Below are 25936 nucleotides of genomic sequence, written 5' to 3'. Positions count from 1 at the left end.
TGGTGGAGGAAAAATATGGGACACTAGAATAAAAGATGATGGTATGTGATAATGGAGCTGCTCCAGACACAGTGACCCACTGGACTTACTTCTTGTTCAGCTGCTCTGGCTGAATGTTCTGGCTTCATTCTGGAGAAAAAGGCCAGGATCCTCCTGGATGCTCCTCTGATTAATGCAGTCCTCCCCAGCTTGTCAGTCTAGGTCAGAGGTCGAGGGCCGGTGTCCTTCAACCTTTACGTGTGTCCGAAGCCTGATCAAGTGACTGAATCACCTTCTCATGCACACAGCTCCTACTGAGTGCTTCTAATGATGTGATACAGGTGTGTTGGACTATGGAAACATCTAAAGGTTGCAGAACACCGGCCCTCGAGGACTGGAGTTTGACACCTGCACTCTAGGTGGACCTCCATGTCCTGGTAGGTCCGCAGTTGGTCCATCCTGTCTCCATGTTCAGATGATGGTTTGAACAGAGCGCTGGGAGATGTTCAACGCCTGGGATGTTGTTGTAGAACCTGACCCAGCTTTAAATGCAACCAGAACTAAACAGAACAGCTGCAGCTAGACCCAGATGAAATGGCAACTGGACTCTGGTTAGGTTAGGTATCGTTAGGCTGAACGGGACTTTATTCAGATCCTGAATATAAAAACACGCCACACTTTTTAGATTTTTATTAGTAAAAAATGTTACATTATGTCAACAGCCTTGAATCCTTTTCCTTCCTCCTCAGAGGTTCTGCTCTACCCCGTGCTGTTCTGCCTTCCCTGAAGTCTGTGTTTGGACCGGGACAAAATGTTCAGGGGTGTAAATACTTTAGCAAGGCTCCATATCACAGGAAGTCTGACTGAAGAGCAAAGGGGACCGGATCAGAACTTTTGGGCAGGAAGTTTTGTCTTTAACGACCCAAAATCAGGTTATTCCAACCATGATTCAAAACAAACAGAACCCATCAGAACCCAAGCCTGAACATTTTATACTCTCCAGCTGTGCATGTCTGGCTTGTTTTTACAAACATTTCTTTTCTGGTTTGTTGGGAAGTGAAATCTAGAAGAAAGTCAAACTTCTCGGAACCCAGCAGCCTTCAGCAGAACCCATCTCATGGTGGATTTTCTGTTAGATTTCTATGGGACCATAAATCTGCTTCAGCTGCTTCCTGCAGCAGCTTTAGACCTAGTCGATCCTGATTCTGACTCTGCGCTCCATTAACAGTCCTGTGACCGGCTCTGGTTCTTGTGTCTGATTGTCCAGCAGGGGAGACATTAGGGGGACAGAGACACAGTGAGATGGTCGGTTAGACGATCCATCTGCTGAACATTAGAGACAACAAACAGTTTTATTTCTGCTGGAACAACATTCAGAAGGTGATTGGATTAAATACTAACCCTAATTCTTTATATGACCGGAACCGGGTCCATTTAAACATACTAATGATTAAAAGTGAAACGGCAGACAGAACTCGTTCTAAAACACTCCAGCTCCATAAATAACCCTGCTAAATTGGTTCTGTTCAGCCTGAGCAGATCCAACATGTGAATCTCCACAGGTCTCCTGAGCTCTGAGTCTGGCAAATATTATCCTGCGATGCTGGTTGAGTCCGAAGTAAACAAAGAAACATTTGTTTAGTGAATAGAACCAGTCTGATCCAAAAGAGACAGAACAATAAACCCATCTGATTGGGACATCAGATGATGGATCATGAACTTCATCTTTAATTTTCACCCATTTAAATCTGCTGATGGAACCACTGGAAATCCCTGATTATCCATCAAAGTGAGAACATTTCATATGTAGCTGCAGATGTTTAACCTCTGACCCCACCAGACCAGAACTTTGGTTCCTGCTGCCTCCTTCCTGTGATCTTCTCAGCAGGTAAATGCAGCTCAGTAGGGATTAAGAATGGACACGGATTAGGAGAGTTTTTCCATGGAAGCGGTTCTAGTCTTAGAGAAGGTTCTGTGCTGAACCTGGATCTGAGCGTTGACAGGTTTGACTAAAAAAGAAAGGGCAGCAAAGAAGCGGGTCGGTTCTCCAGAGGCTGCATGAAGACACCAGATTCTGATCTTCTCCTCCAGTTAATGCTTCATCATTTCCACCGTTCTGATTTCTAAACCCAGTTTCAGACATTGCAGAGTGTCGGCAAAGCCCTTTAGTTCAGGTCAGTTCAGTTTAGCCCAGTTCAGTCAGATCCAGTTCAGCTGGATTCAGGTCAGTTTAGTCCAGTTAAGTCCAGTTCATGTGTGTCCAGTTTAGTCTAGATCAGTCTGGTTCAGTCCTGCTGAATTGATCTGAAAGGGAAATTAGATTAATTGATGAAAATTATTTAATGTTGAAACTCAGTTTTGTTGTTTTATGTTCTGGATTTTGAGCCCGCCTTTAGCTCATTCCTCTGGACCAGCACAGAATGAGATAGAACTAGTTTTATGGTACCAGAACCAGTGGAAGTTGATGTTGGTCCACCTGGTTGTGAAAACATCCAGATCAAATCAGGTACGTTCACTTGTCGTCTTGATGTCAACAGTTTCATCCTGGAACAACTCAAGCCAAGTTGAACTAACTGCAGAAAGGTCCATCGCTTCCAGTCCGTTTGGATCAGTGGGAATATTTGGGGTCCAGTTAGTAGCTGGTTCAGCTTTGTACATCACCTCATCAAAATGGTCAACTGGTTCTAAGCTGGGCACCGAATCCAAGTCCCAGCTGGAGGCACTTTGGTCCAGATGGAGTACCAGTCAGAAAACAAATCAAACCTGTTACTTTATTAATAAAGTCACTCAGCTGATCAACAGATTAATATTGACTTGGTTTATGTTAAATAATTTAATCTTGTTGGTTTCTCAGGACCTTTGTTGGGCTTTCTTCTCCTTCATGATGTTTAAATGCTCCACTGAGCTTCATCTGCTCCAAGCTGATCTCAGGGTTGCTTTCCTCTGATTTAATCCAGGATAATAAAGGAAATAAATGAATGATGGGAGTTTATACTTGAATGTTGGAATGCTTGTTTTAATGCCAATAAAACCTTATTTTGAACATTGAGTGTTTATCTGAATAAACCAGAAACCAAAATAAATATGGAAGAAATGAACAGAAAAGGTTTTAATTTGCTTTTTTCTGACTGCGTTTTGGAAATGGGTCAGTTTTTGTTCTTGTATCACAGACGGTTTGTTGGTGCTGGTCAACTGGAAACCAGTCTAAGAAAATGTTGTTTCAAATAACAGCTGGGTGTGGGAGACAAAACTATATTCATTTCTGTAGTGAACAATTTCAGCAATGATACAGACATTTTCTCAGATAGTATCTGCATCAAATTTAAAGAAGAAATAATAAGAACAATGTTTTTCAAATTTGACAAACTAATCAGAAAACGTTATTGATTGTAAGTGAAATAATTACTGTCTTGTAATACATTGATATATAAAACCTATTTATATTATGGTTCAGTTTCAAGCATAAAGTAATGCTTATCAATCTCTTCTTCATCTTCTAATTAAATAATAATGCCAGTTGGACCACATGTGATCTGATTTTCAAGCCATTGTTTTTGTCCTTTAATTACATATTGTAATTCTTATTGCCCCGACATTATGTGCAATCATTTAAATGTTTTACCAACACTTTTATTTTTGTTAAATCCTAAAATAAATTTGGTGTGTGTACTTTCAGCCTTCTGTCAATTATTTCGCTTACAAATGTGTCCGAACTACCGAGCCCTGCTGGCGGTGAGACGCCTCGGAGCTCCTCCGGTCCTTGGACCCCGGAAACAGTCACCACTTCTATCTAAAGACTCTTAAAGGAACGAATCTCAATCAGTTTCTAACTTTTAGCTCTTTTAATCTAAATTAAGGCAGAGGAATGATTACAGAGATCAGCTCTGAGGCTCCTGTCTGTTAGAGGATGATGAAGAGCCTCGATAGAAGGTCACATATAGTTTTATATCTGGTTCTCCGATGTAATGGATGTTCCCTCCCTCAGTGATTATCAGTAGACTATGTGTCACCATTGTGGTGTCTATCTGGTAGGTTGTGTTGTAGCGGGTGTACATACTTAATCTAATTGTGCTGTAGCTTTCTAATCAAACCAGTTATTCCAGCTGCTTCACCATCAAACCCAGTGCCCCAGCTTCAGGTCATTTATGACAAACCTTGGGCCATTTCTCCTTGTACTGTATGTCTATGAGCTTCTTATCCTGTTGTAACAAAAGGGAAACATTAGAACTTATATGTTATTTCACTATAGTATAAAAGGGAAAAACAGCTATGAGTCATATTAATAAAGGTTATTCCTAACAAGTATTTAAGAACGGTAAATAATCGCATTAAATGTCTACACACACAAGGCAAGCTGTTCGTGGTTCGTTCAATGTGCGTCCAAAGTCAGAACAATCAGAACCGCCGACCTAACTGGGCTGCGTTTTTGGTTTGGGAAAGCAGTTGGATTTCCACAGCCACCAGAGGAGCAACCATTTCTCTCTCGAACTGATTAAAATTGAATTGATTCAAGTACTAAATGTTCCCTGAAAGATGGACGCTTCAGTTTGTGACAAACTTAACGAGTTACATTTCATCACAAGTGCAGATAAAAGTTTATTTCTAAGCTTTCATGACTTTCCAAGGTGGGTTTTCAACTTCAGGACTCGATCCAGATTTCTTTTTCTGACTAGAAACTCGGAGTTTTGAATTTTCGAGGTGAAATTAAAGCCACCGTGTTCTGGATGTATGATTCTGTGACCTTTTCCAATCATCTCTTTGCTGCACTAATTACATATTTGTGCTGCACCGCTCACTGCTACAGCTTTTACGCAACATAACTGTTGATATCAACCGTAAAATGCCGCCTTGCTCCTGCTTGTTGCTAAGCAACAGTTAATGCTGTGAGTTGTTCAACGTGGGAATGTGCTGGTAAAGCAAGGTCAAAGGTCTTGAGTTGGTAATGCCACTTCCGGTTGGTTTTCTAAAATAAAATTGCGTGGGTAAATACAATAAACAGAATCTCATATTTAGACACATTTAAAGCACTGATGGAGTTAAATCATCAGAATGTAATTGTTAAATTGTGAAGCAGAGGAGCATCTAATGAGGTCAGACAAGGTGGAAACGGTCCCCTTGATCTGTGTTTAGATGATCTTTCCTTGAAGCCGACTAAGACTGCTTGGTTGGAGGTCGCCATCTTGTTAATCATTTCATGTATGTTGATGTTTCAGGCTTCTGGCAGTTTCTTAGAGTTTGTGCCAGTTCAGGAGTCCAGTTTGACATCCTGTTTCACCATAAAAGGAATTCAGATTTCTGGTTGCTACAACTGAGTCGGTTCAGAAGGAAAAATCTATTTTTTTAAATGGGAGCAATGAATATATTTTGCACTATTTGTTAACTTTACCATATATTATAATATACCACTTTAAGTTCAGGTGCATTCATTTTTTCCTCCTGCAATAAACACCTAAACACGCACTCACCGGCCACTTTATTAGGTACACCTTGCTGATACTGGGTTGGACCCCCTTTTGCCTTAAGAACTGCCTTAATCCTTGGTGGCATAGATTCAACAAGGTACTGGAAACATTCCTCAAAGAGTTTGGTCCATATTGATATGATAGCATCACACAGATGCTGCAGATTTGTCAGCTGCATCCATGATGTGAATCTCCCGTTCCACCACATCCCAAAGGATTGAGATCTGGTGACTGTGGAGACCATTTGAGTCCAGTGAACTCATTGTCATGTTCAAGAAACCAGTCTGAGATGATTTGTGCTTTATGACATGGCGCTTTATCCTGCTGGAAGTAACCATCAGAAGATGGGTCCACTGTGGTCATAAAGGGATGGACATGGTCAGCAACAATACTCAGGTAGGCTGTGGCGTTGACACGATGCTCAATTGGTACTAAGGGGCCCAAAATGTGCCAAGAAAATATCCCCCACACCATTACACCACCACCACCAGCCTGAACCGTTGATAAGAGGCAGGGTGGATCCATGCTTTCATGATGTTGATGCCAAATTCTGACCCGACCATCCGAATGTTGCAGCAGAAATCGAGACTTCATCAGACCAGGCAACGTTTTTCCAATCTTCTATTGTTCAATTTTGGTGAGTCTGTGTGAATTGTAGCTTCAGTTTCCTGTTCTTAGCTGACAGGAGTGGCACCCGATGTGGTCTTCTGCTGCTGTAGCCCATCCGCTTCAAGGTTCGACATGTTGTGCATTCAGAGATGCTCTTCTGCATGCCTTGGTTGTAACAAGTTGTTATTTGAGTTACTGTTGCCTTTCTATCAGCTGGAACCAGTTTGGCCATTCTCCTCTGTCCTCTGGCATCAACAAGGCATTTGTGCCCACAGAACTGCTGCTCACTGGAGATTTTCTCTTTTTCGGACCATTCTCTGTAAACCTAAGAGATGGTAGTGCGTGAAAATCCCAGTAGATCAGCAGTTTCTGAAATACTCAGACCAGCCCGTCTGGCACCAACAACCATGCTACGTTCAAAGTTACTTAAATCACCTTTCTTCCCCATTCTGATGCTCGGTTTGAACTGCAGCAGATCGTCTTGACCATGTCTACATGCCTAAATGCATTGAGTTGCTGCCATGTGTTTGGCTGATTAGTTGGACAGGTGTGCCTAATAAAGTGGCCGGTGAGTGTATAACTCGCAAGGCGTGAAGCAAGGATCCCACAAACCCTCTGCTCTTACAGCAAAGACAAGAACCCAGGACCTTCTTGCTGCAACGCAACAGTACCAATGCCTGTTCACCATACAGTCTTATTATATTTATTGTATTATATTATTTTTTTATATATTATATTTTTTAGATTTAATATTAAATTATAGGACAATTAAGCCTATAGTTTGAGCAAGAAGAGGGGGGATTTAATGCCTTCTGTAACTTTTAAAAACTTTGTTACTTAAATGTACATGAATGAAATGAATGAAATAACTTAGACTACATATTATTTTAGGAGGAAAAGCTTTTAAGTAATTGAAACGATGTGGTATTTGTTATTTCAGTGAAATAATAGAATTCTTCAGAAACATCGTGACCTTTATTGTGAAAGGTCAATCATTGGTTTCCGGTGAATGCTGCTAGCTTAGCAGGTGGACCTTCTGTGTTCTGTTGGACGGTTTCAGGTTGTCTCAAGCTCCGAGATTCTCCCGCTGATGGAGTCCAGGAGCCGCAGAGTTGCTCGCTAGTATTTATCAGGGACCAGAGAGACTTTAGAATTTATTCTACTGAACAGAACCTGTCTGTGTTCCGTTATTAAAGCCCGGGGAGACTGAAGTTTCTTCACATCTCTGATGTTAGCTTTACTTTAACTGTTCAGCCGTTTGTTTCTGTTGGTCCAAACTACCAAAGATGGAGGAGAACATCAGCCTCTACGACCTGTTAAACTTATCCATCGGAACTCCTCACAGGGCTTCCGTTAACTTCGGCGCCCTCCATGCGCTACTGCTGGCGGTGCTGAAGCAGCTGGACATCCGGGAGGTGAAGACCCACTGGAGGTACACTCCTCCTGGGGACAGAGCGCCCGACACCCCGCTGGGTGTTCCGGTCGAGATTCAAAGGCCCCCCTCCGTGTCGGACGACTTGTTTCAGCCTGGTTTAGAACTACAGAAGCCGGAAGACTGGGTCTCCGCTCCAGACGGTACCGAGGGGCCCCAATGCCCTTCGGTACCGTCTGGAGCGGAGACCCAGTCTTCCGCTCCAGACGGTACCGAAGGGCTCCAATGCCGGATCCAGACCTGCGAGGACGGCACGTCACAGGTGAGAAGAGCTCATCCAATGAGAAGCGCAGAATATAGTTTATTAATGATATTAGTGAAAAAAATGTAGGAGCTTCTCAGTTAATGAAAATATCAGTAAAACTGTTATTTCAGTAAAATCCGATAATTTACAGATTTATCCCACAGAGAAACATTTCAGTTTTAAATTGAAATTTAAAATCCCAGAATGATCTTCTCTGAACATTACTGTATTACGTCAGAACATTAAAGGATATTAATATATACATACAGGGGTTGGACAATGAAACTGAAACACCTGGTTTTAGACCACAATAATTTATTAGTATGGTGTAGGGCCTCCTTTTACAGCCAATACAGCGTCAATTCATCTTGGGAATGACATATACAAGTCCTGCACAGTGGTCAGAAGGATTTTAAGCCATTCTTCTTGCAGGATAGTGGCCAGGTCACTACGTGATACTGGTGGAGGAAAACGTTTCCTGACTCACTCCTCCAAAACACCCCAAAGTGGCTCAATAATATTTAGATCTGGTGACTGTGCAGGCCATGGGAGATGTTCAACTTCACTTTCATGTTCATCAAACCAATCTTTCACCAGTCTTGCTGTGTGTATTGGTGCATTGTCATCCTGATACACGGCACCACCTTCAGGATACAATGTTTGAACCATTGGATGCACATGGTCCTCAAGAATGGTTCTGTAGTCCTTGGCAGTGACGCGCCCATCTAGCACAAGTATTGGGCCAAGGGAATGCCATAATATGGCAGCCCAAACCATCACTGATCCACCCCCATGCTTCACTCTGGGCATGCAACAGTCTGGGTGGTACGCTTCTTTGGGGCTTCTCCACACCGTAACTCTCCTGGATGTGGAGAAAACAGTAAAGGTGGACTCATCAGAGAACAATACATGTTTCACATTGTCCACAGCCCAAGATTTGCGCTCCTTGCACCATTGAAACCAACGTTTGTCATTGGCATGAGTGACCAAAGGTTTGGCTATAGCAGCCCAGCCGTGTATATTGACCCTGTGGAGCTCCTGACGGACAGTTCTGGTGGAAACAGGAGAGTTGAGCTGCACATTTAATTCTGCCGTGATTTGGGCAGCCGTGGTTTTATGTTTTTTGGATACAATCCAGGTCAGCACCCGAACATCCCTTTCAGACAGCTTCCTCTTGCGTCCACCGTTAATCCTGTTGGATGTGGTTCATCCTTCTTGGTGGTATGCTGACATTACCCTGGATACCGTGGCTCTTGATACATCACAAAGACTTGCTGTCTTGGTCACAGATGCACCAGCAAGACGTGCACCAACAATTTGTCCTCTTTTGAACTCTGGTATGTCACCCATAATGTTGTGTGCATTTCAATATTTTGAGCAAAACTGTGCTCTGACCCTGATAATTGAACCTTCACACTCTGCTCTTACTGGTGCAATGTGCAATCAATGAAGACTGGCTACCAGGCTGGTCCAATTTAGCCATGAAACCTCCCACACTAAAATGACAGGTGTTTCAGTTTCATTGTCCAACCCCCGTATGTTCTGGTCCACACCATCATGAAGAAGACTACTGGCCGCACAGTTGTCCAGCAGACTGTCACCGAGTCCCTGCAGAAGGAGGAGAAGCTCAAGGAGTGCTGTATCCAAAGATATTCATAGAAAGTTGAGTGGAAGGAAAAAGTGTGAAAACTGCACAAGCAGCAGGAGGATCTGCAGCCATCAGCAGATTATGGATCAAAGTCCATTCAAACGTTTGGAGCCAGAACTTCAAAATCCACCACACAGGCGTATCCAGGACATGGATTATAACTGTCATATTTGCAGACCTGAACCAAAGACAGAAATGTCTTACCAGGAGAAACAGAACCAGACTGTTGCTCAGAGGTCCAACGTCCTCTTCTCAGATCAAAGTAAAGTCACTTTTTCATTTGGAAATCAAGGTCCCAGAGTCTGGAGGAAGAGTGGAGAGGACCAGAATCCACATCTCCTGAAGTCCAGTGAGAAGTTTCCACAGTCGGCGATGTTCTGGGGTGCCATGTCATCTTCTGGTTCCGCTCCACTGGGTTTTCTGACAACACAGCCGCCTACCAGAACATTTTAGAGCACTACATGCTTCCTTCTGCTGACAAGCCTTATGGAGATGCTGATTTCATCTTCTAGCAGGCTTGGTACCGACCCATAATGCCAGAGGTACCAACGCCTGCTTCATCACCGTGGTAACACCAGGAAACTGGCCTGACCAGAACCTCACAGAGAATTTATGGGTCAAGGGGAAGATGAGAGCCACTAGAACCAACAATGCAGACAAACTACAGGCTGCTACCAAAGCAAGCTGGGCTTTCTGAACACCTCATCAGAACCGCAGGCGGATCTCCTCCATGCCACGCCGCATTGATGCAGTAATTCATCCAAAGGAGCCCAGACCAGGTACTGAGTGCAGGTACTGTTCGGACCATGGAGATACTGCTTAGTAGGTCCACATTTATTGTCAGAAATCCTTTTTTTTGCTGTTATGTCAAATTAAAACTTTCTGAGGAACCGAACTTTGGGTTTTCCTGGGCTGGAAGCCAGAATCATCAAATGAACAGAAATAAACCCTGAAATCTTCGACTCTGGGTGGAACCGCTCTATAAACACTTTTCACTCGTTGGACCGAGTCTCGGAAATAAATGATAATAAACTGAGGAGCACCATAAAGTTTCATGTAGGCTGGATACTGGGTAATTCTGCGACCCATTTGGGTCCTAGATGTGTTGTGTTGTTTGAACTGATATTCTGAATAATCAGCTAAGACCCACAATTGGCCCAAATGTGGCCCACATACACATATTGGCTCGTTCAGCATCAGGTGTTCTTCAGAATCTAAACTATTTCAAGCAGATGAAAAGTATCCAAAAATGATGATATTTTTTAAGAAACTGGAACCATTCAGTGCAGGACCCGATACATGCAGCAGAACCAGCTCATCTTTTGGGTTCAAGACCCTTTTTTTGCCTGAAAGCATAACCGGTTCCTTTGATACCGGACTGAAACTGAGGGAAAAAGAAGCTAAAAAACCGGATCTGACTGGGATCTCATCTTGGCAACAAGTCGTTGCCAACAACATTTTTTCAGATCAACTAGACATAAATCTTCCTTTAATTGTTGCAGGTAAACGGCAACATGTTGCCGGGTCTAACCGTAACGAACTCATGCCTTCAGTGGGACAATGAGGAGGAATAATAGTTTCTAATAGGGCTGCATCATCAACATATTGACATCAAGAATGTAAAGGACTGGAAAGCTGGGCTGAATGCCGGTCCAGTTGGAAGCACGGTGGCCTTGCAGCAAGAAGGTCCTGGGTTTGAATCCTGAGATCTCTCTGTTAGCATGTGTGGGTTCTCTCCAGGTACTCCAGCTTCCTCCAGCAGTGTGTCCATGGTTGTCATAGTTGTCTTGTGTTGGACTGGAGGCCAGTTGCCTCTCACCCAGTAACCGCTGGAGATGGGTACCAGCTCCACCCGGATCCTGCTGGGATATCAATACTCGGTGGTTCCAGGAGTCACAAGTGGCTGCTTTACGAGCCAGTTGGACCTTTAGCCTGTCGGATGGAGTCTCACTGCTGCAGAAGATCCCTGCTGACTTAGATGGTGGTGCTGCATGTGTCTTCATGTGACATGACCATCGCATCGTTTCCTGATGTGGAGCAACCTCAGTTTTTACCCAAATCTCCAGTGGGACAATTATTGGCACCCCTGCTGGTAATGATTGGTTAAACCCCCATTTCATCAGAACTAAAACTCCTGAGGGCAACATTTCAAAGACTCTGGTGAAGTTCTTTAGATCAGGACTTGTTGTGGAGCTTATTTCAGATCCTTAGTCTATGTTATGAGACCATGAGATTATGTCACAGCAACATCTTCACCAGAGAGTCCTTCAGTGTGTAGAAGCTGACCACGGATCAGTTTGGTCTTGGCTTAATAGTAATTTAGAAGACGATTAGATGTTTCTGTGAGGGGCCATGAAGCTGTTGTCTGTCCTTCACTGAACCTGTTGAATCATAGCCAGTTCCAGCTCTTTCTTCTACGGTGAGGCCAGCTCTGACATTTCAGCGCAGCTCTAAGCCGCTGAGATGACAGACGGCACAAAGGAGACGAGCGGCGTCCTCACAGCTCAGGTGACCTCTGCACGTCTTCCTAAAGGCTTCCTAAAGGAGGAAGGCTCGGCATCCCCAGAACCTCCCCTTCTGAGTCCAGTCTGTGTTTTAGTGATGAAGTTGAAGAAGTCGGATCAGTGTTGTTCTGGTTCTGCTCCTCCTCCTCCTCCCTCTGTATAATGTCGGTGATCGGCCCCCTGCAGAGAGGATGAATAGCTGTGCTGAAGAGCAGCTGATGCTGCAGCTTTCTGAAGCCCGTTTGAATCTTTCATGTCCTGTGTGGGTGCTGTCCAGGTCGGTATCCGTCTGCATCCAGGTGACCCAGCGTGACCCTAATTTGAGTGAGCGTACGGCAGCAGAAAGTCCGTCTGTGTGGGAACGCTGGAGCCCTGCTGGTTAATGAGTGTGTGACCTCAGTGACCTCAGTAATCAGTCACCTGCTGGAATGGTGAAAGTTGTCATCTTCAGTGTGGTATCAAACCTGGTGAAGGAGTTGTTGAGCTCATCGGGTAGTGAGACCTCAGAGCTTTGACGCCTTTCCACACGGACCTGGTGTCCAGGTTAGCTTAGAGCTGCTGCCGTGGTCTTCAGGACAGTATTGGTGTGAGTCTTCAGCTTTTAAGACCTTTTTTGAGGTTCCTTCACCTCTCTCTTCATCCTCCTGGTTCGCATACTTTCTTTTCTGTCACATTTTCCATGCGGCTGTTGATGTAGGTGAGCTCAGAGGCTGCGTAGTCCTCAAGGTCCAGCTCTGTTCCAAGAGAGCTCCAACGGCCCCTAATGTGTGAATCCAAAGCGGTCCTGCAGTTGAGCTGTGGTCTTCTCTGGTCTGTCTGCTGCTGTCAGAAGCAGGGAGACGCAATCAGACTGTCCAGAGCCATGGAGGCTGAGGGACCTGAGGAATAGAAGAGCAACACAAGGAAACATTAAAGTAAACCAGGAGGTAAGTAAAATGAACACAGATGAAAACCAGAACATGACACCAGTGGATCGGGACATTCATGTTTTATTGCAGAAGAAGAACTGTTTCTAACTATCAGTGCTACAGTTAGCCTCTCCTCTTAAGGGGAAAGACAAGAGAACATGCCATCTAGGTAAGGCAGGTGTGTGTTGATCCTCTCTGCCTTCAGGTCATTTGTCCTCAGCTTCACCTGTAGAAGAACTGTTCAATCTGTTGATTCATTCAGTTGTGTTTGATTCAGAACGAGCTAAATAATAATCAGTTCATTTGAACAGTGACAATGAAAAGAACACATCTGTGTTTTTTAATTAATATGTTTGCCTTCAGACACAAACCAGTGACCCTGGAACTGTTTGAACTCATTAACTGGCCGCAGGGGGTCTCATGTCCGGGCACATCCGACACCGGTTAAACCAGAACCTCCTGTGCAGCTCAGGAATTTCCTTTGTTTGAGCTGCAGCCGAGCGTTTGTTCTACAAAACAAACCCTGCTGCCCTCACAGGAAATTCAACCTGTGGACACGGTGTCTGATCCCAGTTAAACCAACATCATTAGAACCATCAGGAAAGCCCAGATTAGGCTGAGGATTCATGTTCATATCTGGTCTTTCTGCAGGCCTTGAACCTCATCCAAGAGCTGCAGAAGCACAAAGAGGATCTTAAGGAGAAGATGGAGGAGTTCCAGCAGCAGCAGCAGAAGGTGATTTACCAGTGCTTTCCAGAATCAGAACCGTTTTATGCTCCTTGGTTCTAATCAGCCAGGTTCTGTGTTAGATCATCTCCAGCTGCAGCACAGATCTAGAACTAAAAAACTGATTTTAATTTAACTTTAGGGTTAGGGTTTTGGATCTACTAAGTTTAAGAAATAAAGTGCCTTGTGAAAGTATTCAGCCCCCTTGAACTTTTCAACTTCTTGCCACATTTCAGGCTTCAAACATAAAGATATAAAATTTAATTTTTTTGTGAAGAATCAACAAGTGGGACACAATCATGAAGTGGAATGAAATTTATTGGATGTGTCAAACTTTTTTAACAAATAAAAAACTGAAAAGTGGGGCGTGTAATATTATTCAGCCCCTTTACTTTCAGTGCAGCAAACTCACTCCAGAAGTTCAGTGAGGATCTCTGAATGATCCAATGTTGTCCCAAATGACTGATGATGATAAATAGACTCCACCTGTGTGTAATCAAGTCTCCGTATAAATGCACCTGCTCTGTGATAGTCTCAGGGTTCTGTTCAAAGCGCAGAGAGCATCATGAAGACCAAGGAACACACCAGCCAGGTCCAAGATACTGTTGTGGAGAAGTTTAAAGTCGGATTTGGATACAAAAAGATTTCCCAAGCTTTAAACATCCCAAGGAGCTCTGTGCAAGCAATCATTTTGAAATGGAAGGAGTATCAGACCACTGCAAATCTACCAAGACCCGACCGTCCCTCTAAACTTTCATCTGGAACAAGGAGAAGACTGATCAGAGATGCAGCCAAGAGGCCCATGATCACTCTGGATGAACTGCAGAGATCTACAGCTGAGGTGGGAGAGTCTGTCCATAGGACAACAATCAGTCGTACACTGCACTAATCTGGCCTTTATGGAAGAGTGGCAAGAAGAAAGCCGGTTCTCAAAGATATCCATAAAACGTCTCGTTTAAAGTTTGCCACAAGCCACCTGGGAGACACACCAAACATGTGGAAGAAGGTGCTCTGGTCAGATGAAACCAAAATCAAACTGTTTGGCCACAATGCAAAACAATATGTTTGGTGTAAAAACAACACAGCTCATCACCCTGAACACACCATCCCCACTGTCAAACATGGTGGTGGCAGCATCATGGTTTGGGCCTGCTTTTCATCAGCAGGGACAGAGAAGATGGTCAAAATTGATGGGAAGATGGATGGGTCCAAATACAGAACCATTCTGGAAGAGAACCTGTTGGAGTCTGCAAGAGACCTGAGACTGGGACGGAGATTTATCTTCCAACAAGACAATGATCCAAAACATAAAGCCAAATCTACAATGAAATGGTTCACAAATAAACGTATCCAGGTGTTGGAATGGCCTAGTCAAAGTCCAGACCTGAATCTAATGGAGAATCTGTGGAAAGAGCTGAAGACTGATGTTCACGAACGCTCTCCATCCAACCTCACTGAACTCCAGCTGTTTTACAAGGAAGAATGGGAAGAATTTCAGTCTCTCGATGTGAAAACTGATAGAGACAAACCCCAAGAGACTTGCAGCTGTAATTGCAGCAAAGGATGTCGCTACAAAGTATTAACACAAGGGGGCTGAATAATATTGCACGCCCCACTTTTCAGTTTTTTATTTGTTAAAAAAAGTTTAACACATCCAATAAATTTCATTCCACTTCATGATTGTGTCCCACTTGTTGTTGATTCTTCACAAAATATTTAAATTTTATATTTTTATGTTTGAAGCCTGAAATGTGGCAAGAGGTTGAAAAGTTCAAGGGGGCTGAATACTTTCACAAGGCACTGTATGTACTTTAAGTCATTGGTTATGAAATTACATCAATATTTTTTTTTTTCATTTTTAGAAAAATTTAACTTTCACAAGAAAAAATACATTTTTCCTGTAGAATGAGGCCCCATTTTTATCCAAAAATAAAGAAAAATAGAAAACTGATAAAAGCTGATATGTCACAGCACATATCAATTCTTTGCAGGTAGAGGTGACTGTGGCTCAGTGGGAAGAGTAGTGGTCTTGTAATCTGAAAGTTGTGGGTTTGATTCCAGCTTCCTCCTGCCACATGTTGAGGTGCCCCTGGGCAAGGCACTGAACCTCTAATTGCCTACCGATATGCGTGTCGGTGTATGTCCATGTAACATTTGATAAAAACATAAAGAAGATGGCTAGAACTAACCTCTCCTACTGGTGTTACAATCAGAAACATCTTTATGTCATTTTATCATCAGGAACCCAAAGGGCCACAGGTTTCTGACCCCTGACCTCTGACCTAAACTTACCCATAAACCAGAAAGTTGAATCTATTTCTACAAATTCTGAAAAAACAGAGTTTTGGCCTCATCTGAAATCTTCTGTTAAAAATCCTCAGAAAACGCATCCAAACACTAACTTTAAATAATGTTATTTTTTGGGGGGGAAATCATAGCAGACGAATTAGAGACTAGAATAAAGTGGATTTAATTCCAGTCTCTTCTTTAAGTAAATCATTAAGGAGGATGTTGGTGTTCTGACAACTGGACTTCTTCTCGATGCTCTCCTGAAGCTCTGATGTTCATTTATAGCTCCGGCAGATATTTTTCTCCAGTTTTATTTTTCTTTTGTTGCCTCCTGGCAAACGGTTTGCAGGACAACGAGGAAGTTTACATTTACTGGTTTTGTTCCATTTGAATCCACAATAAACCTGAATATTCAGATTATTTCCAGTTTGCAACAGAGCTTGTCCTCCTTCTTCTATGTGTTCAGGCTGCAGCCCAGCAGCTGGAGAAACTGGCAGATGTGAAGCGGTGCTGCCACCGTGTGGACGCACTGGAGAAGGCTGTGGTGAGTCTGTGGTTCCTTACTCTGTCCTGTGGGGGGCGCTCTGGATGAACCAACAGAGAAAAGCAGGATCTGCAAGCTTCTTTACATGTGGACATTGTTTTCAGTCTGCTTGAACTTTATTTTAGATGTTATTGTGGAACATTCAGAAGAAACATCTGTAGATGAATATTGTGCTATGCAGAAATCTCTGGTTAAAACATGCTGGGACCTGAAAGCTGTTGATACTGAGGCAGTCTGCCTGAGCTGAACTTCTTTCATGGTGCAGATCTTCTCCTGATACGTCTCCTCATGTCCCATCCTGTGTTCTGGTTTCAATAGAACTCCCTGAAGGAAAACTTGCAGAGATATCCTGGCCCGGAGGAGCTAAGTCAGTGTGTGACCTTGGACTTTGTTCAGTCAGTTCTTAAAGACATGAAGCCTCAGAAGGTAAGGAGAAGGGGGTTGGTATTTGAGGAGAACCTTAAAGAGAAACCAGCTGTTTGGTGAACTGTTCGTTTCAAAGTGATTCACTGTAAACATAAAACAGTGACAGATTCAGCTGCAGCACTGGGGCTGATCTATTCAGTTCAATTTAGTTTATTTCTATAGCTCCAATTCACAACATGTCGTCTCAAGGTTCTTCACAAAAGTCAGGTTCATACATTCCTATTAATCCTAACCATTGAACAGTTCAGTCAGATTCAGTTATTTATTCAAATTGGATCAAAAGTTTTTCTGTCTAAGGAAACCCAGCAGATTGCATCCAGTCAGTGACTTGCAGCATTCACTCCTCCTGGATGAGCATGTAGAGACAGTGGACAGTCACTGGTGTTGACTTTGCAGCAATCCCTCATACTGAGCATGCATGTAACGACAGTGGAGAGGAAAAAACTCCCTTTTAACAGGAAGAAACCTCCAGCAGAACCAGAACCAGGCTCAGTGTGAGCGGCCATCTGCCACGACCGACTGGGGGTTTTAGAGAACAGAGCAGAGACACAAAGAGAACAAAGAAGCACTGATCCAGGAGTACTTTCTATGGGAAGGAAAAGTAAATGTTAAATGATCTGGGTTTATGCTAAGAAAATATTCTATTCCATACATCTTCATCCACCTGAAGGTAGGTTAGAAGAATCCTTTGATAAAGGATGAAGATGGTTTTGTTTTGTGAGTTTGAGTTTTACCTTCCATGTTTTCAGGTCTTGCCACAGGTGATTCTAATTGTGATTGAGCTCTGGACTTTGACTAGGCCATTTTAACACATGACTCTGCTTTGATCTAAACCATCCATTGTATCTCTGGCTGCATGTTCAGGGTGGCTCTCCTGCTGGAAGGTGAACCTCCACCCCAGGTTATGTTCCAGGATGGTCCTGGATTTAGCTCCGTGCATCTTCACATCACCTCTGACCAGCATCCCTGTCCCACAGCATGATGCTGCCACCACCATGTATCACTGTTGGGATGGTGTGTTCAGGGTGATGTGTAGTGTTAGCATTTAGTGTGTAGGTCCAATAGGTCAGGCCAAAGAACCTCGTGGTTGGGCATTGTACCTTGTTGCTGTGGCCAGCTTCAGTTTTTATCATTCTGAAGCACTCGAGAACCCTGAGGGTTACAGGGGTCGAAGTTACCCTCAGGTCTTTGTTTTCACAGGAGTTTGTCACCTCAGAGGTTTCAGACCGGCCCATGTTGGTAAAACCGACCGCGCCTCCTAGCACAGCCACGTCCTCCTCCACTACATCAGCTGCTCCAGGTTCTCCAAACATCTCTGTGGAGGATTTAACCTCTGAAGCAGCAGCAGATGCCACTAATGTCTCCTCTGATGGTTCGGAGGGTGGGGTGATGGCTGGTCACCACACCAGGACCACAGACCCAACACCTGACGATGTAGCCACACCCGTCCTGCCAGGGTCCATCCCAAAGACCTCAGGACCTACACCTGCTGATGTGTTCCAGCCTCAGGAAACCTTTGGTCTGGATCGGTACCAGGAGACAGAGGAGACTGTGAGGAACATCGGGAAACTCCAGGAGAGGTTCAGCAAGTTGGAGGCTCACATGGTGGCCCTAGAGAAACAAAAGGTGGACTGGAGCGAGTTAGCTGATCTCAGACAACTTAACCCCTACAAAGGTAAGCCTACAGAGCTCAGTCAGAAAGCAAACATCTGCAGATGGTCAGCAGATCCTCAGTTCTTCACTAAAATGATGAAGTCAGATAAAAAAAAAATCTAACATTTCTCCTAAATCATTTTAAATATTCAGATACAAGTAAGGAGAACTGGTCAGTGTGAGATGGTATGAGTCAGTCTTTCACCAGGTAACCTGCTGTCAGATGTTTCCTCACAGAAACTTTACCATCTGATTGTCCACTCAGATTCTCAGGATGCCTCAAACAACCTGACCGAGCAGCTGGAGCAGCACAAAGCTTTGATAGAGAGCCTGATGAGCGACCATGAAAAGGTGAGGAACAAAACCTCAACTCACCATCCCTGTCAGTCAGTTCTGGTTCTGGTCCTGATGGGCTGATGTGTCTGTCTGAAGCTGGAAAGCCTGGAGGACATGCTAAGGACCCTTATGAGCCAGGACAGAGGGAGCAGATCAGAGGCAGCCTCAGACAGTGTGGACACAGACAGCAAAGCTCTCTGGGAGCTCAGTCAGCAGGTGTCATATCTCAGGTAAAGACAGGAAAGCAGAGAGAAGGATCTCAGATCATTTCCAGGACTTCCCAGACCAGCAGTCCTGCAAGAAAGCCTCCATCCAGCCTGTATTTCTTTATAGTAACATCACAGCTGGACTTTCTCCCATCTTTTACATTCTCCAGAGATCCTGAAGATCTTTGGACATTAGCTGCTTTTTCACTCATTGATTGCTGAAGGATTACCTTCAGGAAGGTTCTCACACTTCAGTGTTTTATTGAGCTCAGACGGAATATGACTTATATAAGAATCTGAAACACACAGGCTAGTTGTTGGAATGGGACAACGTGATGTTCCCAAGCTGGTACCTGAACTGAAACTGGGTGAAAAAGCAGAAACCAAAAAAAGGTTGACTGTCTTCTTGCAATAAGGGCTGCTTTAAAACTTTTGCACATGTTTCAGAGTGTTTCATGCTGTCATGTGCAGGAAGTCTCTGTTTAAGGTGGAGGAAGACATGAAGGATCTGAGGGTGAAACAGGCTCTGCGTGAGGAGAGATCTGCAGACCAACATCTGCAGGATCAGGTCAGACAGGAGGACCTCAAGCAGATGTTTGAAGTTTGGACACATTAGGCTGGTCTAACATTAGTTCTTCACCTTCTGACCTCAGCTAGACAACCTGCGAGGCATGTTAGAGGACATGATTCTGTCCTTGACCTCCCAGCTTTCCAGCAGCTTCCAGGATGAGGCGATGCAGGGAGAGAATGAGATGCAGGACCTCCCTGAGAGCACGTGGAGGTCAGCGTTGACCTCCAGCTCAGTGAACATTGGCAGGAAGCTCAGCCTTCTGTTCCAGCACTACGAGCAGCTGCAGGACACCGTGAACGGTCTGATCCAGCAGCAGCAGCAGCAGGACACCGTGAACGGTCTGATCCAGCAGCAGCAGCAGCTGCAGCAGCAGCAGGACACCGTGAACGGTCTGATCCAGCAGCAGCAGCAGCAGGACACCGTGAACGGTCTGATCCAGCAGCAGCAGCAGCTGCAGCAGCAGCAGGACATCGTGAACGGTCTGATCCAGCAGCAGCAGCAGCAGGACACCGTGAACGGTCTGATCCAGCAGCAGCAGCAGCTGCAGCAGCAGCAGGACACCGTGAACGGTCTGATCCAGCAGCAGCAGCAGCTGCTGCAGCAGCAGGACACCGTGAACGGTCTGATCCAGCAGCAGCAGCAGCAGGACACCGTGAACGGTCTGATCCAGCAGCAGCAGCAGCTGCAGCAGCAGCAGGACACCGTGAACGGTCTGATCCAGCAGCAGCAGCAGCAGGACACCGTGAACGGTCTGATCCAGCAGCAGCAGCAGCTGCAGCAGCAGCAGGACATCGTGAACGGTCTGATCCAGCAGCAGCAGCAGCAGGACACCGTGAACGGTCTGATCCAGCAGCAGCAGCAGCTGCAGCAGCAGCAGGACACCGTGAACGGTCTGATCCAGCAGCAGCAGCAGCTGCAGCAGCAGCAGGACACCGTGAACGGTCTGATCCAGCAGCAGCAGGACACCGTGAACGGTCTGATCCAGCAGCAGCAGCAGCTGCAGCAGCAGCAGGACACCGTGAACGGTCTGATCCAGCAGCAGCAGCAGCTGCAGCAGCAGCAGGACACCGTGAACGGTCTGATCCAGCAGCAGCAGCAGGGTGGAGGCAGAGCAGGACGGACGGAGGACAGAGAGGCAAACAGAGTCAGAGCTGCAGACAGTCAGGTCAACCTAAGTTAGAGTAGCCAGCATCAGAACGTTTTATTCTCCGTGTGAGGAACGCAGATGTTCATGGATGTAAACTCTGTGTGTGAGTCAGAATATGGAGCTGCTATGCAATGTGCAGAGGGCCATCCTGCAGCTTCAAGCTGAGTGTGAACGTCTGCAGGAGACCACCAGGAATCTGGATGAGGACAACAGACAGAAGCAGGGACACATTGAGGTAAACCAGCAGCTCCAGATCATTTCTGTCAGAATGTGAAAGTATCACACAGATATTAGATGGCTTCTGGTTCCCCTAGATGTTAATGTTCCTCAACAATGATGGGAGATTGTTTCCACAGGAGCTCTACAAGACAGCAGAGGAGCTGGAGGTGAAGAAAGCTGACAAGCAGATGGTGGAGAGTGAAATAGTGAGTTTCCCTCCATGTTGCTGGGTTCTTCAGTGCTTCAGTCACAATTCATGACTATCTTCAGATGTTCTCCATAGAAGGTAAAAGATGTTTCATAGAACGTTCTCTTCAGGAATCAGATCACTGAGAAGTTAACCAACATCCAGATGTCCACAGTGATCAGATGATTTAGGTTCTGTTGACATTCATGGAGTCTGATACCAGAGTCTGTCCATCCATCCATCCTCCATCCATCAACCATCCATTCATCCATCCATCAACCATCCATCAACCATCCATTCATCCATCCATCAACCATCCATCCATCCATCAACCATCCATTCATCCATCAACCATCCATCCATCCACCCACCCATCCATCAACCATCCATTCATCCATCCATCAACCATCCATCAACCATCCATTCATCCATCCATCAACCATCCATCCATCCATCAACCATCCATTCATCCATCCATCAACCATCCATTCATCCATCAACCATCCATCCATCCATCAACCATCCATTCATCCATCCATCAACCATCCATCAACCATCCATTCATCCATCCATCAACCATCCATCCATCCATCAACCATCCATTCATCCATCCATCAACCATCCATTCATCCATCAACCATCCATCCATCCATCAACCATCCATCAACCATCCATTCATCCATCCATCAACCCTCCATCCATCCATCAACCATCCATTCATCCATCAACCATCCATCAACCATCCATTCATCCATCCATCAACCCTCCATCCATCCATCAACCATCCATTCATCCATCAACCATCCATCAACCATCCATTCATCCATCCATCCATCCACCCAACCATCCATTCATCCATCCATCCATCCACCCACCCATCCATCCATCCATCCATCAACCATCCATTCATCCATCCACCCATCCATCCATCCATCCAACATCCATCCACCCACCCATCCATCCATCCTCCACCCATCCATCCATCCACCCACCCATCCATCCACCCATCCTCCATCCATCCATCCAACATCCATCCATCCAACATCCATCCACCCATCCATCCATCCATCATCCATCTCTCCATCCCTCCTAGATGAACGGATGGATGGAGAGATGGACAGAAACCTCAATGAACAGAATCAATGTTGGAAAGGAGAGTGGACCAAGATTCTTCCAGAACACGAGACCCACCCATCCATCCACCCATCCATCCATCCAACATCCACCCACCCATCCATCCACCCATCCATCCACCCATTCATCCATCCAACATCCATCCATCCACCCACCCATCCACCCATCCATCCAACATCCATCCATCCAACATCCATCCACCCCACCCATCCATCCATCCTCCACCCATCCATCCATCCACCCACCCATCCATCCACCCATCCATCCATCCATCCCACCCATCCATCCATCCACATCCACCCACCCATCCATCCACCCATCCATCCACCCATCCATCCACCCATTCATCCATCCAACATCCATCCATCCACCCACCCATCCATCCAACAATCCATCCATCCAACATCCATCCACCCACCCATCCATCCATCCTCCACTCATCCACCCATCCTTCCACCCATCCATCCATCCACCCATCCTCCATCCATCCACCCATCCAACATCCACCCACCCATCCATCCACCCATCCATCCACCCATTCATCCATCCAACATCCATCCATCCACCCACCCATCCATCCATCCATCCATCCATCCCTCCACCCATCCATCCACCCATCCATCCATCCATCCACCCACCCATCCATTCATCCATCCAACATGCATCCATCCACCCACCCATCCATCCATCCACCCATCCATCCACCCACCCATCCATCCACCCACCCATCCATCCATCCACCCATCCATCCATCCAACATCCATCCACCCATCCATCCATCCACCCACCCATCCATCCACCCATCCATCCATCCATCCACCCATCCATCCATCCAACATCCACCCACCCATCCATCCACCCATCCATCCACCCATTCATCCATCCAACATCCATCCATCCACCCACCCATCCATCCATCCATCCCTCCACCCATCCATCCACCCATCCATCCATCCACCCACCCATCCATTCATCCATCCAACATGCATCCATCCACCCACCCATCCATCCACCCATCCATCCATCCATCCACCCATCCATCCACCCACCCATCCATCCACCCACCCATCCATCCATCCACCCATCCATCCATCCAACATCCATCCACCCATCCATCCATCCACCCACCCACCCATCCATCAACCATCCATTCATCCATCATTCATCCATCAACCATCCATCCATCCATCCATCAACCATCCATTCATCCATCCATCAACCATCCATCAACCATCCATCCATCCATCAACCATCCATTCATCCATCAACCATCCATCCATCAACCATCCATTCATCCATCCATCAACCATCCATCAACCATCCATTCATCCATCCATCAACCATCCATCCATCCATCAACCATCCATTCATCCATCCATCAACCATCCATTCATCCATCCATCAACCATCCATCCATCCATCAACCATCCATTCATCCATCAACCATCCATTCATCCATCCATCAACCATCCATCAACCATCCATTCATCCATCCATCAACCATCCATCCATCCATCAACCATCCATTCATCCATCAACCATCCATTCATCCATCCATCAACCATCCATCAACCATCCATTCATCCATCCATCAACCCTCCATCCATCCATCAACCATCCATTCATCCATCAACCATCCATCAACCATCCATTCATCCATCCATCCATCCACCCAACCATCCATTCATCCATCCATCCATCCACCCACCCATCCATCCATCCATCCATCAACCATCCATTCATCCATCCACCCATCCATCCATCCAACATCCATCCACCCACCCATCCATCCATCCTCCACCCATCCATCCATCCACCCACCCATCCATCCATCCATCCTCCATCCATCCATCCAACATCCATCCATCCAACATCCATCCACCCATCCATCCATCCATCATCCATCTCTCCATCCCTCCTAGATGAACGGATGGATGGAGAGATGGACAGAAACCTCAATGAACAGAATCAATGTTGGAAAGGAGAGTGGACCAAGATTCTTCCAGAACACGAGACCCACCCATCCATCCACCCATCCATCCATCCAACATCCACCGACCCATCCAGCCACCCATCCATCCACCCATTCATCCATCCAACATCCATCCATCCACCCACCCATCCACCCATCCATCCAACATCCATCCATCCAACATCCATCCACCCACCCATCCATCCATCCTCCACCCATCCATCCATCCACCCACCCATCCATCCACCCATCCATCCATCCATCCACCCATCCATCCATCCAACATCCATCCACCCACCCATCCATCCTCCACCCATCCATCCATCCACCACCATCCATCCATCCATCCTCCATCCATCCATCCAACATCCATCCACCCATCCATCCATCCATCCATCCATCATCCATCTCTCCATCCCTCCTAGATGAACGGATGGATGGAGAGATGGACAGAAACCTCAATGAACAGAATCAATGTTGGAAAGGAGAGTGGACCAAGATTCTTCCAGAACACGAGACCCACCCATCCATCCACCCATCCATCCATCCAACATCCACCCACCCATCCATCCACCCATCCATCCTACCCATTCATCCATCCAACATCCATCCATCCACCCACCCATCCACCCATCCATCCAACATCCATCCATCCAACATCCATCCACCCACCCATCCATCCATCCTCCACCCATCCATCCATCCATCCACCCATCCATCCATCCAACATCCACCCACCCATCCATCCACCCATCCATCCACCCATTCATCCATCCAACATCCATCCATCCACCCACCCATCCATCCAACATCCATCCATCCAACATCCATCCACCCACCCATCCATCCATCCTCCACTCATCCACCCATCCTTCCACCCATCCATCCATCCACCCATCCATCCATCCATCCACCCATCCATCCATCCAACATCCACCCACCCATCCATCCACCCATCCATCCACCCATTCATCCATCCAACATCCATCCATCCACCCACCCATCCATCCACCCATCCATCCACCCATCCATCCATCCATCCACCCATCCATCCATCCAACATCCACCCACCCATCCATCCACCCATCCATCCACCCATTCATCCATCCAACATCCATCCATCCACCCACCCATCCATCCATCCATCCCTCCACCCATCCATCCACCCATCCATCCATCCATCCACCCACCCATCCATTCATCCATCCAACATGCATCCATCCACCCACCCATCCATCCATCCACCCATCCATCCACCCACCCATCCATCCATCCATCCATCCACCCACCCATCCATCCATCCACCCATCCATCCATCCAACATCCATCCATCCATCCATCCACCCACCCATCCATCCATCCATCCATCCACCCATCCATCCATCCAACATCCACCCACCCATCCATCCACCCATCCATCCACCCATTCATCCATCCAACATCCATCCATCCACCCACCCATCCATCCACATCCATCCATCCAACATCCATCCACCCACCCATCCATCCATCCTCCACTCATCCACCCATCCTTCCACCCATCCATCCATCCACCCATCCATCCATCCATCCACCCATCCATCCATCCAACATCCACCCACCCATCCATCCACCCATCCATCCACCCATTCATCCATCCAACATCCATCCATCCACCCACCCACCCATCCACCCATCCATCCAACATCCATCCATCCAACATCCATCCACCCACCCATCCATCCATCCTCCACCCATCCA

The 25936-nt window shown here is 46.0% G+C and overlaps 1 protein-coding gene across 4 annotated transcripts in view; it reads left to right on the top strand.

Moving 5' to 3' along the window:
* Positions 1–7052: 7052 nt before the first annotated feature.
* LOC124863540 (glutamine-rich protein 2-like) overlaps positions 7053–25936 on the top strand; it is a 29061-nt gene continuing 10177 nt past the window's right edge. Inside the window, exons 1-8 of one of the 4 annotated variants that reach the window (XM_047357957.1) lie at positions 7053–7744; positions 13438–13521; positions 16268–16345; positions 16664–16771; positions 17972–18446; positions 18690–18775; positions 20797–20919; positions 21041–21109. In XM_047357957.1, coding sequence (XP_047213913.1) covers positions 7337–7744; positions 13438–13521; positions 16268–16345; positions 16664–16771; positions 17972–18446; positions 18690–18775; positions 20797–20919; positions 21041–21109 — 1431 coding nt within the window. In that variant the 5' untranslated portion in view covers positions 7053–7336. The remainder of the gene's footprint in view (positions 7745–13437; positions 13522–16267; positions 16346–16663; positions 16772–17971; positions 18447–18689; positions 18776–20796; positions 20920–21040; positions 21110–25936) is intronic. The other 3 variants (XM_047357955.1, XM_047357956.1, XM_047357954.1) reach the window with 3 other exon arrangements.

Source organism: Girardinichthys multiradiatus, chromosome X (assembly GCF_021462225.1).
Source record: "Girardinichthys multiradiatus isolate DD_20200921_A chromosome X, DD_fGirMul_XY1, whole genome shotgun sequence".
NCBI classification, from domain to species: Eukaryota; Metazoa; Chordata; class Actinopteri; order Cyprinodontiformes; family Goodeidae; genus Girardinichthys; species Girardinichthys multiradiatus.
This window is presented reverse-complemented; position numbering and strand designations above follow the sequence as displayed.